This window comes from Montipora capricornis, chromosome 4, assembly GCF_036669925.1.
Source record: "Montipora capricornis isolate CH-2021 chromosome 4, ASM3666992v2, whole genome shotgun sequence".
Classification (NCBI taxonomy): Eukaryota; Metazoa; Cnidaria; class Anthozoa; order Scleractinia; family Acroporidae; genus Montipora; species Montipora capricornis.
The window spans coordinates 12,565,044-12,580,043 of NC_090886.1; the positions used below are offsets into that span (position 1 = coordinate 12,565,044).

The window sequence follows — 15,000 nt, forward strand, 5'->3', positions numbered from 1 at the left end:
AGTGGCCCTGTATTCTGTAATTGCTCCGAGAAAAGTGACGTCAGAGGCTCACTAGCTTAAAATTTCAGTGTGTAAACGCAGCTTATTATATATGCAAAGCGTGAGTTTAAAAGTCTGAAAGCCCAAAACCCCCGTGCTGCATATTAATTCTGCGGCATACACACGTATTGCATTCTTAAACTAGTGAACCTTTGACGTCACTTTCTTCTTGATGCAGCTCTCTCAAGAACATAATGTTAGTAATGGCGGACTATTAAATAGGAAAATTACAGTTAAAATAAAGAGGTGTCTTTGAAATCAAGGCTTAAAAACGTGGGTCACTTAGTGTTTTGTTAACATAGTTTTGAAATCCAAAGAAAAATATGAATTGATTTTTTGGTCAGCCGGGTCACTTTAACCATAAAAACACTGTTTCTCTGTCAGTATACATTTTTATCTCTTTACAAGATTACTATTTTTACTGATCCCCGGTTTAAACCAGCAAATCTTTTGATTTTAATCGGTCTTTTCAGTATAAATAAAGATATTATTATTATTATCATTAAATTTGGGGTATTCCAGTGATTGCCTTTTAAAAAACATTCAGTCATTACTACGGAGAGGTCAACTTCTTGCAAATACTTCGAAACGGGATATAACAGAACTCAAATTGACCGTCTGATGGAGAGAGAAAAAACAAGAAACAATTCTTTATTAGAGAAATGACAACCGTGCGAAGAAAGAAAGATTGTTGAACAAGGAATTCTATGAAAGTAAGCCCATGAGATGCTAACAGATACTGGATGGAAGTCGATTTAAAGCAGCTGTTTTGCTTCGTTCTCTTACCTTTGCAAGGGATACAGTGGAAGAGGCAAGTAACATCCGGGAGATCCAAATTGAATATCTAGAGTCCGCATTTCGAAAACCTTCTCTTCAGCGGCTTTTTCCATTCCTCGATACGTTGTGTATGGATGACATCAACCTAATATTGGGCAAGCTTTGCCGCGAAGAAAAAGTTTCAAGATGGCTTTTGGAACGCGACTTTTGAGAATTTTTCGTTCGCTAAACACTTATAAAACTGGAGCCATTTGTCTAGGTGTGGGAGCGTCAGCCATAGGCATGGGTACCGCTTTTGGATTTTCATTTGCAATGGCGCGCGAAAGACCGCAATCTTTGAACGTCTCCAAATTTATGGCTGAACCTTTAACAGAACTAGACAAGTTGGAGAATAGCATGGCTGACATGAAGAGCCGCGTAGAGATCATGATTTTGGGTGTGCAAGGGGATATTTGCAGGAAGTTAGCTGCAATCGAAGGTCGAGGGTTTCGCGTGGATCGCTGGATGAGAAAGGAAGGGGGCGGTGGTATCAGCTGTGTTATGCAAGATGGTAAGCTAAGCTATTGGGGGGGGGGGGGGGGGGGGGTTTTATGTCACCTGCACCCCCCTGCCCCTTCAAGGTCGAGAATTGTTTCTTTGAGATAAGGGTATAGATTTGTGCTCTTATTGGGGGGGGGGGGGGGGGGGGTCCAGAACGACTCGCTAGATTACCCGTCCTTATTTGTCTTATTTGTGTTGTTATATGCTTCATTCTTTAAGCCGCAAATGATGCCACCTCAAGGATACAATAGTGGCTGGGTATTCTAGAATCTTTCCAAAGGCCATTGCTTGTGTGACTTTCTATTGCTATTCCCCTGCAAATTGGACTAGAATTGTTCCAGGCTGGAGAAACAAGGCTCTCAGTAGCTTGTATGCTATTGAAACACCACACATATTTGATGTATGACCACCTCCAATATTGTCATTTTTTGTTTGTTATAACACAGGAAAAGTATTTGAAAAAGCGGGCGTTAATGTTTCTGTGGTTTATGGCAAGTTACCTCAACAAGCCATGCAACAGATGAGGAACAGAGGCACCGATCTCAAAGGAGACAAATTCACTTTTTTTGCCGCTGGAATCAGCTCAGTCATTCATCCACGGAATCCATTCATTCCAACCTTACACTTCAACTATCGTTACTTTGAAGTCCAAGAAGAAAGTGGAAGGAAGCACAGCTGGTTTGGTGGAGGAACTGACCTGACACCTTATTATCTTGATGAAGAGGTTTGTTAAGTTTTTAGTTTTTTGGTTAACTGGTTCCTTGAATGGAAACATCTAGGTTTTTGTATAGGTATATATCAAACTGTTCAAGTAATTTAGTGGGGTGTATCACAAGTGTGTACACTTGGCAGTTTGACAAAGTTTTCCGTGATGTGCAAATTTATGGCAGAGATGTACTGTTTGGCTAAAACAAAGGCAACCTCACAAGGAAAAGAGGTCATAACTGACAATCATGTTTTACAATAGCATCTCATAAGACAATATTTGGAAGTGAACTGAGGAAATGTCAGAAAATAGACTTTACATCACACTTTTTCATATTTGGTGTTTTTTTCAAAATGCAAATGTAATGTTGTCACAGAGGAATGTTTATTTTATGTTGGAGTAATGATATTTAAATGTGGCACCAGTAATGTGCATCAGATAACGTACAAAGTAACTTCCATTAAGATGTTGCCATGGGGACACTTTCGTTTCCAGTCCCTCTCTGCAATGAACCAAATGTCTCAGATTTTGAACAGATAAGTACAGGCAGATGGTCAGACGTGAAACGCATGTGCTACCCAAAGTGCTTTAAATCTCTGTAAAAGTTTACTGAGAGTGAACATGTCTTATTACGACAATAACCGACAAAATTCAATCCTTCGTTAAATTGACCCAGCAGCCAAAATGGTTGCCATGGCAACAGCACAGAGGGTATCACTTTGTGTCTTCCGTGACATATATAACTGCTGCCAAATTTGAACAACGTCCATCCAATATTTTCGAAGCTATTGCCAATTTTGTGATTTATTACTGCACAGTCATTTGTACAGTTTGTGTTTAACAAAAACTTGAATATTTCTGGAACTAGAGAAGATATTCCAAGATAGAAAACACCATTCTTCATCATTTTGAAAAGTCTTTAAAGTAAACAAAAGAGATTTTTTAGTTCATAGGCACTTTAATTTAATTTATTTTCTTTAAATACAGGATGTTAAGCATTTTCACAGAACTCTTAAAGGGTTTTGTGATCAACATGATCCATCATACTATCCCAAGTTCAAGAAATGGTGTGATGAGTATTTTGTTGTGAAACATAGAGGTGAGTAGTGCGATAAATTTGTTCAATGATACAGTGAAGGTAGGGGGAACTTTAACCCATTGACTCCTGAGGGTTCCCATTGACGAATAAAATTGCCTGGCGTTAGACAGAGTAAAATACTAAGTTTAACCGGTTTAGGGGTGAAAGGGTTAAAATGGGTTAAACGGGACATTAATGTTGCAGTTCCTGCTGGTATTTAAATTTAAGACACACTACAATAACAAAACTCAAAAGGCAATGTTGGCGTAAAAGGGGGGAACGCCGCTCCACGATCGGCATGACAGATGACTTCCGTAGCGTGACTAAAAGCCTGAACTTATCTCCCCGACGGTAGACAGTAGGCGTTAAAAATAGCTCAAACCTCCTTATCTCCCCGTCACTACGAGCCGACTCTGCCGGCATGTGCTGGATCGGACAAGAACAAAGGCAGATAGAGAGCATAAAATGGCATAGCATGAAAAACACCGAAGCTTGGGGAAGTCGCTGTGAGACTTGACCGAAGCATGTACCGAGAGGTGAACCCAAATTTATTATTAAACTTGACCACAAAAAAACCTTCGAAGGGAGGGAGGGAGGGTGGGAATAAAATTCATAAACAGTAAAGGTACCCCTTACAGTTTCCCATAGTTTGATCCTCACATGAGCTGAGTACTTACAATCATCCTGTAGTGTTGATCCTCGTACAGTGCGTTCCCCGTTTGATCCCACGTACTGACGGTAAGGCTCGAACAGTATTACATTTCATGTTATTTATCTCAGTCCAGTGCAAAAACGAGTCTAGGACATTTTCATTCATGTAACATTGAGTGCTATACAAGTTGTTTGTATTAGATGATATGTTAGTCACCATTGGTTTAGCCCCAGACATTAGTCTTGGCATAAAATGTCCAGTAAAGTCCAAAGTATCACTCTGTGAGCTCTTTAGTTTACAAACAAATTAATGCTTGTTTATTATAAGATCTCTAAGGAAGGAAGGATATAAGCAAATGGAAGTAGATAAGTTATTTCACTCTCTAATTACAACAAAATTATTTTATGTATGCGCCACTAGTTTACAGAGCGAATCAATCTGACCTAAGCGCAATTCAACATTTTCTAACTTATAGCATCTAAGATGCTATAAAAGACGACATAGGATCTAGATCATGTAAATATTTTTTAATCTTCTAGAACAATGTGATCGAAGATTATTTTTGAAAATTAAGAGTGATCCCTGCCACCCACTGTATAATTTAGCACCAAAAGCTAAAGTTACTTCTTATCAATTACGTCCACCATCTTCTGCCAGTCCAAAATTGAATACAGAGCGATTTAAGGAAAGCTTTTTTAAATAGAGTAAATTTTAAATACGATTTACCGGTAGTTATATAGTTCTTAGATAGTATTAATATTATTATGTATCATATTTAATTTATTAGCACATTTGTTTGGTATTTTAGGGAATGAATCAAGACGTCATTATTATTATTATTATTATTATTATTATTTTATATTATTATTAATGGGGATAGTTGTTGCTTTTTCGCCAATCCAGACGATGGATATAACTGTAAGCAGACAGTATTAAAGACAAGGCTAAAGGAACTCAGTTCGAATTGTTAGAATATGGGAGGCCATTCAAGTCTCGTTTGCATTGCGTAATGTTTACGAAATCACGTGACATATAGAGGATAGCTCTAATGAGTCACGCTCCATTAACTATGTTTTACAACGCAGTTTTAGTTTCTCATTGGACATAGATGTTGTTACCTCTAAATCAGCCCCCATTGACAAGTAAAATGGTTTGGCATTAGACAAGATAAAATCCAGCGTAATATTTAGGAAGGAAAGGGTTAATAATAAAAAGGAAAAGGAAAAGAAAGGAACTTTAAGTGTCTAGTGTTCTAGCGCTGGAGCACTAATTGGGGACACTGTAAACTGAAATCAACAATTAACACAAATCAAATGAAAATGTTGGTTTTTGAGGAGTGGGGAAAATCGGAGTACCTGGAGAAAAACCTCTCGGAGCAGAGTAGAGAACCAACAAACTCAACCCACATATGGCGTCGAAACTGGGAATCAAACCCGGGCCATATTGGTGGGAGGCAAGTGCTCTCATCACTGCGCCATCGCTGCACCCTATTATTATATTTCTTTTTGCCCTTTGTCTGCCTTTTCTCTAATTTCCTTTATTTGAGTAACTTCCTATGTAACGTTTTAAGGTGGCTCAAACCAGGTTCAAAAATTTTGAGGGAATGTGTTGTTAGAAAGATTAACTCTACAACACTGTTTCACTTAATGGCAATGTTATGGTACCATATGAAACACCAATAATTGCTTAACAAGATTCACATAGTAATATGATGTAATAAATTACCGTGGCAACAAAAGAACCATCTAAAAGTGTCCTATATTTTGTGTTTAAGTGCTTATATCTCAAAAACGAACCCAGTGACCCCCATTTTTTATTGCTGAAAAGTGATTCGCAGACAAAGACAAAACTCTCTGCAAAGTTTAAAAAAATTCTCTGGAGCAGATTCAGAGCCACCTTAAAATATTTTGATCTTGAAGGTGGCTATGAATCTGCTCCAGAGAATTTTCCTAGCGTGCTAATCACTCTCCAGCTTTAAAAAATGTGAGTCACTTAGTTCGTTTTTGAGATATACGCATTTAAAGACAAAATATAGGCTGTTTTTAGATGGCTCGTTTGTTGTCTTGGTAACCTATTACGTTACAGTAATGAGTGCATCTTGTTAAGCCTCTGTTGGTGTTTCATATGGCATCATAACAGTGCCATTAAGTGAAAAAGTTTGGTAGATTCAATCCTTCCAAATAGTACAGTTTGTTGAAAGTGTTAGATACTGATTTTAGCTTCCCTAAACAAGTTGAGAGAAATCAATCAATCAATCAATAATGCCTTCTTAATAATCGTAATAATTATTACTACTAATGGGTTGAGTTGGATTTAGTCTCTGCTCAAAGAGGTGTGGTCTGGGTACTCTTTTGTACTCCTCTCACCAAAAGCTATTGTAGCATTTGCTTTGTGTGTCTTTCATTTGGTATTTTTTTTTACAGTTTCCCCAATAGAGAGAGTTAGAGAACTTAAGCTCCACTATACAAGCTTGAGGCTCAAACAAAGTGGTTATTATTGTTGCCACTGTTATTGCTATTGGCATTATCATTATTATTATTATTATTATTATTATTATTATTATGTTAAACCTGGTTTTCACTAGCAATGCAAGCACAAGGGCAAGCATAAGAGCACCTATTTCCTCGTAACGACAAAGTTGTCGCAAGCATAAGCGCAAGCCCAAGGATCAAAATTTCTCCCTTTCCTTGTTCTTGCACTTTTGTTTGTGTTATGAGAAAATGGGATAATAATCAGGGGCATAGCCAGGATTTTTTAAAGGGGGGGGGGGGGGGGGGGCACCCTGTGCCAAACAGAGGGTACTCACCAGATTGTGGTTTAATTCGCCACCTGAATATTGTAGGTTGTTTGCTTAAAAAAATGCTAACAAAGGGGGATCACGGGCATCCTAGGACCCCCCCCCCCCCCCCCTAGCTACGCCCTTGATAATCATAGTGCACAGTGTGCTGCGTCTCCCCATGTCTGGCCAATTAAAGAACTCGATCCAGATTCCCCACGTCTTAGCATTTGAACACAATGGGAGAGGCCATGGTTGATTTTGATGCTTATGTTAACATTTGCTTTGCACTTGTGCTTGTGCTTGTATCACTAATGAAAACCTGGACTTACTGAACATACTTACAGGGAAAAGAGTGTAGTTGATTGAGTGATGGAAGGTGGTAAAATCTAACTCTAAAAGTAAGATTTTATTAAAGCCACTAATAAATAATCAGCAAAACAAAGGGTTCAGGGTGTAATAAAAAATGTAAGAGCCTTTTTCTGGACCTGGCTATTAATCAGGTTTTGTTTTAGGTGAATGTCGTGGTGTTGGTGGTATTTTCTTTGATGATCTCGACAAGCCCTCGCAGGAAGCAGCATTTCAATTCATCGAAGCAGGTGCAAATGCTGTCCTTCCTGGCTATATTCCTATTGTAGAGAAACACAAAAATGATCCTTACACTGGAGCAGAACGACAGTGGCAGTTGCTAAGGAGAGGAAGGTGGGTTTTCTTTCAAACTCTATTAATTATTAATTTAAAAGGAACCCTCTGACTTCTCTTCCAATATTCCTTCCTTCTGTTTAGCATATTTTATCTCTAATCATTTTATGTCAACTTGGTCCTTCCAAGTTCACAATCTTCTGCAAGGCTTAGCTGTCTATTCTCCTCTTCCACTCTAAAATTGGTTTTATCCCAGTTTTTCTTATTTCTGCATTTCCAAGGTTCCACTCCTCAACAGAGCCTCGAAAAAATGTAATGAAAAGGGATAGGAGCCTTCACACATCAGCTGAACTGGCTGTACGGTGAAGGAAATTTCCTCAGGTATCTAGGTGAACTTTCTCACAGTCAGAAAAACTTTCAAACAATTGAAATCCCCACAGTAAAGCTGCAAGAGCATTAATGACACGGTGCGACATTAATTTAGGTTGATCAACAAATGTTGAACCGTGTGACACTAGCTTCTGGAGAGTGGAGAACGATTGGTTGATGACAATTTGTTGAACGGAATAGAGCTCGTCTCTGTTTTACACAGAAAGGGGGTTATTAAGTGTGTTGATATCATGGTAAATTTGCCACCGTAAATAAATTTGAAAGCTGACGTTTCGAGCCATTTAAAGTACTTTCTGTATTTCACTTTCCCACCAACGCAGCAGCTTTTCGTGTCTGTTTTAGTCAACTTTGTTCCAAAACGTTTAACAAGGTTACTCGCCTTTTATTTTTTGCACTGTATAAAACACGACCTGCGAGTTCAAAAAGTTTCCACAAAAAGCGTGTCCCTCTGGAGTCCGAACCGTAAAGGTTCAAACATGCACGTGACGTTTTTCGGTAACCTGATAGACTGTGTTGCTCATGAATTATTAATGAGATTTTAAATTGAAATGTAAAGGCCCATTTTCACCCGAGACGTAACGCATTCATTTGTTATTGTTTTGTATCTCGAAGGGCGCGTTCCGATTGGCTAACTATTTTTGTCGCGCCAGTTCGTGCTGTTGCCGGAGACATTAGCCTAATCGTCGTGTGGTTTACCCGGTGATTTTATCAAGTGAAACCGCTAAAATTACCTTTTATCTTTATGGAGTCGACTGATTTAGAATCACCGAAGCGGAGTTATTACGGTTCGGCTATTCAGCAAGAGGAATAGCTATAGAACAATTCTGAAGCTAACGAACTGGGTGACATTGTCTCAGTCATGTGCTGAAATACATGGCTTACTTTAAACTTACTCTTCCTTTGTCAGTTTCGATTTATTGCGATACCTGGGACGCACAAGTAAAATGTTCTTGCAAAAATGCTTGTGCTCAAAAGAGTGGCAGAGGTTGCTGTCTAATAGAAATACTTCAAACGAATATTGACATAAAATACTACGATAAGATTATGAAATGATAAATAGAGAACGCTTTCAAAACAGTCCCTGAATCATTTATCGACCTATATAGCTTTTGACAAAGAAGATTCTGAAAGGCTTCCTGAGCTTTTTCGAATTTTTGTAATTTCTTGATGCACGAAATCATGCGGGACGCGCGATGCATTCAGGGTGAAAACGGGCTTTTAAACATAACATGTGTAAAGTTCAACTTTCGACGGATCATAGCCGCCAGATTCTTGGCAACGTTTCCAGAGTTAAGAGATGTAGGATGAATTCACGAGGGTTCAATATCTCTCAAAGTATTCATTGTGTGTCTTTTCACAGGTACGTAGAGTTTAATCTGGTATATGACCGTGGCACCAAGTTCGGACTCTATACTCCAGGGGCCCGTATAGAGAGCATCTTAATGTCCCTGCCTCTGGAGGCCCGTTGGGAATACATGCATGCGCCTGAGAAAGGAAGCAAAGAGGAGGAACTTTTACAGGTTCTACGGAATCCAAGGAACTGGGCTGACTGAATGGGCAATGTGAAGTGTCTATGTTTGTAGTGATGAAGGTACAATCTTTGAACATACAGCTAAGAAACAGAATTAATGGCAACAATAGATGTTGGCTAGGTTTTTGGAAACAGCATTTTTTAATACGAACGGAATATTTTCACAAGGCGTGTGACTGACGCCAAACTGTAGGAAACTTAGAGGACTTGTCTTGAAAGCGGCTAGCAATCAGGGCATAGAAAGCTTGGGCTACATCTAAGAAGAACATTTCTCACAGAAAGTTCACTAGCGAAAATATTTGCGTGGAAATTTGACGCATGCTCAAGAGGAGTTGACAGAATGTAGAGAATTTTCAAGAAACTTAAAAACGGATTATTTGCGAATAAATATGTCTTCGAAACGAGCGCATTCTTGGTGACATGGTCGCAACCAGGAACCCCTGACACAGAGTTTACAACTCACGCCTCAGTGTTATAACTTATCGTTTGCTGGAGCCATCTATAGCGGCTTCCAAGTATTGTCAACTTAGTTAATGATGTGCGATATCTTTGATAACGTCACAGATTCATTAATTAAGTTTTCAATTTGCGCTGGCAATAGCTGTCTTAAAATACCAAACGAATGATGGGGTTATTTTTTAAAGAAACTTTGATGCCCGGGAGGGTGGGGAAAGGGAACTCGCATATGGAGGGACAGGGATGCTTGTCGTCTCGCTAAGGGGTGTAAATTTCGGATTTTGGTGTCACTTAGGGTGTTCTGGGCAATAATAATATGGTCTCTCATAGGGGTAAAAAAACCCTGGGCCACGCCCCGATTATTCTCCTTAAGGGTAAATTCAACATTTTCGACGAGCATCCCCCCCCCCCTTCATATGCAAAGTACTTGCTTCCCCTCGGGCTTCCCCCGGGGCTATGGAGCTTCGTCGGTTGGCAGCGGAGGACGAGAAATTTGGTTTCATTTCTTAAACGAGTTAATTTAGGTAAATTAACCATACACCAAAAGAGAGATCTGTGGCGAAGCCTTTAGCCCTTCTGACGAACGTCTAGTGCTTGAAACTTGAGGTCGCAGATCTTTCCGTTCCGTTGTGGTTTGATAAAAAGCAAATTAATCTGAAATAAAGGGAGATAACGACACAAAGGAAAAGTACTTTCTGTTCGTTCGTAGTCGTAGTCTTCTGCCGCTTTCGCAACGAATAGAGACATTTGTTAGAGAGATTCACCATCACGTTTTACGTGAAACGCGAACGGCACAAAATGTATGATGTGTTCATCTCGCATATTTTGTTGCTGATGGCAAATTGTTTTATTCTCGATCGAGAATTCCAAAAAAGTTCCTTCTGCTCTTTTTAAAAACTTTATATCAATATTTATTTACTTTTGCGTCAATATTTGTTTTGCATAAAGCAGGCTAACATAATCTGCACCTTTCTTAGTTCTCATTTTTGAGCATTAAAATAGAATTTTCGGTCTTATGTTCCTCAGCAAGTCACATATTTTGAGGTCTCCTATCCAGATACGAACCTCACCGGACAGGGAATAACTTTAGTGAACTTTTGCCTTGGAAAGCTGTCAAAAGCTCAGAGTACACGCTTAAACTTGTGGTGTCAGCGTTGAAGACAATGTTTCTCGATTTCCTTTATTTTCTTCAATCTTTCTTGGTTTAGTATTTTACTGAACCACGTGTCTTTTCAGGTGGTATGTAGCAAAGACATCTACCATGGCACTATATATGGGTTATTGACCACGCTTGTTCGGTCAAGGTGGCTGGATATTGGCCAAGTTCTTTTTTTGCGTGTTTATGGACCGAGACGAAGTAAACCATTGTTTATGGACCGAGACGAATTTCGAGGTCCATAAACAAGTTCTTTTTTTGCGTGTATAGCAACATCTTGCCCGCTCGGGTAGCCAATCACAGCGTGGGATTTGGTTCATCTTGCTCGCTCACGGAGCTAGTCAAATAATGAAATGATTTACGATACCAAAATAATATCGTGTACTATTATAGCTGCATGTTAAGCAAAGACAAACTTGAATCTCCTGAAAAAATAAAACGTAGCTCAGTTGAAAGAAAAACACTGTCAAGTTACTGCACTACTACACGTACGCAATACGTGCCCATTTAAAAAAAAATCGTCTCGTCAACCCCATCCCCCCCCCCCAAATATCCCGTATCCCCATAATTTTTTCCCTAGATATCCCGTAACTTGATAACCCCTAATAGGGCTTCGTTGTTTCATAGTTAATAGAGGGGAATGGTGTGGAAACTCGGCAAACATCAAAGAAACAAACAAATATGCCGAGATTTAGGTTGGAAAGTTCAAAACCGCGCACAATCTTTTGTTTTGCACTCATACACTATACATGAATTACGTAACCGACACGTTTCTATTGGTTAGTTCCTCAGTAAGGAGTACACAACTATTGTGTTTTGTGCACGGTAAAGGCCAAAAAAGAGAAGAAAAACCTACAACAAAGAAATTTATCAGGTTTCATAACCATTCCCCTCTATCCACTATGGTTGTTTGCATTTGAAAATTAATTAACAATAATAGGAGTTTTTACAACAAACAACTTCAAGTTAAACTTTCTGGTAATCTGTCGCCATTTTCCGAAGTTTACTCGTAGCTGACGTTCACTGTAACTGGACAATTTGTGTTAACCGTTTGTGCATCCCACGGATACGCCCTTGTAGGCGTCTTGTTCTTCTATATATAACAGGCTGTTTGTGCAAGAAAAAGAACCCCGAAACAATTTCCCGGTAGGTCAGACAAAGTAAAATTAGGTTTTCATGATTATAGATCCGTCATAACTGACTCCTTACCGCACGTTTCTTCTTCTTCAACTCGATTCAACTCACGTTGACTCTCTATTGACAGACAAAACGGCTTCATCCTCCTAAGGACTTAGCCAGGCAATTAAACCGTTTGTTGTTTAGAGTTTTGTGGAACGGTACAGACAAGATTACTCGAGTTGCAGCAATAAATAAGTATGAGCAGGGCGGCTCAAGAATGATAGATTTGGATAGTATGGTCGTTTCCCTGAGGTTATCTTGGATGAAGAGGATATTCAGTGATTGTGGTGGAACATGGAAGAGCTATTTAATTCATAATTTGGAACGCTTTGGTGGACTTTTCTCTTGTTCAACTGTAGATATGACGTTCACAATTATCCATCCTTCTCTGTTTCTTACTGCGAGCTCTTGGGGTGGTGGACACAATTCAGAGATACTTTTGCAACAATGCATGACTGGCTCTATATCATTTGGAACAACAATTGAAAGAAATACCGTATTTAAAATAAGCCTATTTAACTATTAAAGACTACTTTGAGTCAGGCGTAATCTGCATCAAAGACATTCAATTTAATCAGTGTGAATAATGAAGAACCTTTGGAATTTATCAGAAACAGAGTACGTAAAACCAATTTTTTTAACTTGGGCTGGTTTGCGACATTCTGTACCTTCTCATCTCAAATCCGACGTCTCAGAAAATTCGATAACAACCATTTCCTGCTTAACAATAAATGGCAGCACGTTTGATGTGGGCGAGAATAAGTCAAAAGATTATTATAATTTGCTAATCAGGAACAAAGCACAACTTCCTTACACTATGAATACATTACAAAGTCAATTCAACTTGTCATCGGACAATCTGAAACTTATTCTTATGCTTCCTCATTCTGTGGCTCTCGAATCATATGTAAAGGCCTCTCAGTGTTACATATTGTCCTTTATCCTTTATACTAATTCTAAATTGTATAAAATTGATTTTATAGTAAACGATTTATGCAGTTTCTGCATGGCTTAATCTGAGACATTATACCTTTTTTTATCTTGCTTGGTATTTGTTAACCGGTCACGCGCTCCAACTAACTCTTCAAGATGTTGTGGTAGGAATCATCGCGTCACAAAGCCATTCTTATATTCTCCTTAATTATTTTATCATTTTTGGAAAACTACACTTGTAAGACTGCAGAAGAAACCATTTAGTTCCAAATATTCAAGGATTTAAGGTAAGATAAAAATGAAGTATGAAGTAGAACGTTATATATATTTCAAGGGTAAAGCCAATGGTTGGTTCGACAAAAAATGGGGTAATATACTTTCCGTTTGAATCATATTCCAGGACTTCAACTTATTTTGGAAAGTTGTCTTTTAATAATTATGTACAAGTAGTATTATATTGTAAATAGCATGTATTGTTACATATGTAATGTACTGTAAATATTGCAGGTAATGTGTAGTAAATAAATAAACGGCTTCGTCGCAAAATCTGAAAGGTAAGGATTTTCATTTAGCGTCTTTTTCTACAAACAATGGTTAAAAGACTCTGAGTTTTTGTCTTTGTTTTTTGTTAACGAAATACTCGAGATCAACAGAGTCCATTTCGAGTTGACAAGCGTGGTTCACGCGAAGCTCAAGGCACAAGCTTCACTCCATTTTCCGGCCAAAAATCAAAGCGCGTTCTAGCGCTGGAGCACTAATTGGGGACACTGTAAACTGAAATTGACAATTAACACAAATCAAGTCAAATGTTGGTTTTTGAGGTTTTTGAGTCATAATATTGACCGAATTTATTTTGGAGACCAATAACTCGTCTATCGTCTAAGACAAATTAATCAGTCTGTAATGCGTCTGAATGCAGGGCTGAATCTATTCTGGAGCCGAATAACTCATTTAAGACGAATTATCTGTCTACGACGGATATTTCGCCTGTAATACCGTCTTGATATAAATCTGGTGTTTAGAGGAATGAAATTCGTCTTCGATTGATTTGTCAGTCAGCCCGTCCTAACAGACGAATTGCAGACGAAATATCTGTCTCAGACGAGATAGTTGTTTGAAGTTAAAATCAGCGGTAGACTAGCAACCTTTTTAATTTGTGGCATAGACCACTTTCATAAATGGTGACCAACTTTACATTCTTTTGTATTTATGTTAATTAGACCTACTGCCCTCGTTTTAACACAAATATTCTTTTGAAATATGCTCGTCGTAGCGAGGTTAGTAGGGTTTATTAGCATTAAAACAAAAAAATAATTTATTTGGCCGCCATTATGAAAGAGGTCTATGGTCATGGTGCTGCAGCAATAATCGCCTCCTTTACAGGAAGGGGCCTCCTCTCCACTAACTGAAACGATAATCTCTTGCTTGTTATCTACAGATATCGAATGACTTCTCAAAAGAAAGAGGCTTGATGAGATACGAAATATGTTGAAGCTTTTATGAAACAGTAGCTTGCCCTTTAGCTGTTTGTCGTTTCACGTAAGCGCGATATTAAACAGGGAAATTTAGCATTGCGTTTACGGGAAACGTGAAAGGGCAGGTTGCTATTTGTCGTAAAAGCACTCTTATTCAGTCTAACTTGTCGCTCCCTTTTTAGCCTGCGAGCAGGCTCTCCGAGGGACCGGGGCCACTCTCGTTTTGGGGAAAGGTACTTGATATCTGTAGACAACAGGCAGGCAATAAGATACAATCAAACAAGTTCGTTGTGTGGCTACTGGAATATTTCATTTATTATTGAAGAAATGCTTTGTTTTTCTTGTCATAGCACCGATCGAAGGCGCTAACTAAGAGCTTTGAGCAACCGAGTGGAAAAGGCACTCATGGAAAGAATATTTCAAATTGTAAAATTCCCCAAAACAGGTTTGTTGGAAATAGTTTTATCTAGCAACTGTCAAAATTTGATTGCAATGAAGCAAAACGCCTTTGAGTTGTAATCTTTACATTAACCGTTTTTATACTAGACACGCGTAATCCGTCCAGACGAATTATGCGTCTCTCATGTTATCCGTCTAGTGTAAAGACGGGATGAACTATATGAGACGCATAATTCGTCTGGGACGAACTTAGGCAAACATGTTTTCTGCG

The 15,000-nt window shown here is 38.7% G+C and overlaps 2 protein-coding genes across 2 annotated transcripts in view; one reads left to right on the plus strand and one right to left on the minus strand.

The window, feature by feature from the left end:
* The window catches only part of LOC138045553 (large ribosomal subunit protein eL6-like), a 17,810-nt gene extending 16,864 nt beyond the window's left edge, over window positions 1-946 (minus strand). Inside the window, exon 1 of the mRNA XM_068892099.1 lies at window positions 826-946. Within this exon, the coding sequence (XP_068748200.1) occupies window positions 826-861 (36 nt within the window). The 5' untranslated portion in view covers window positions 862-946. The remainder of the gene's footprint in view (window positions 1-825) is intronic.
* A 56-nt stretch (window positions 947-1,002) lies between these two features.
* Window positions 1,003-9,526, plus strand: LOC138045552 (oxygen-dependent coproporphyrinogen-III oxidase-like). Its single transcript, XM_068892098.1, has 5 exons — window positions 1,003-1,366; window positions 1,803-2,080; window positions 3,050-3,161; window positions 7,084-7,270; window positions 8,961-9,526. Exons 1-5 carry the CDS (start codon window positions 1,003-1,005, stop codon window positions 9,151-9,153), a joined length of 1,134 nt encoding a protein of 377 aa, XP_068748199.1. The 3' UTR covers window positions 9,154-9,526.
* Window positions 9,527-15,000: the final 5,474 nt, after the last annotated feature.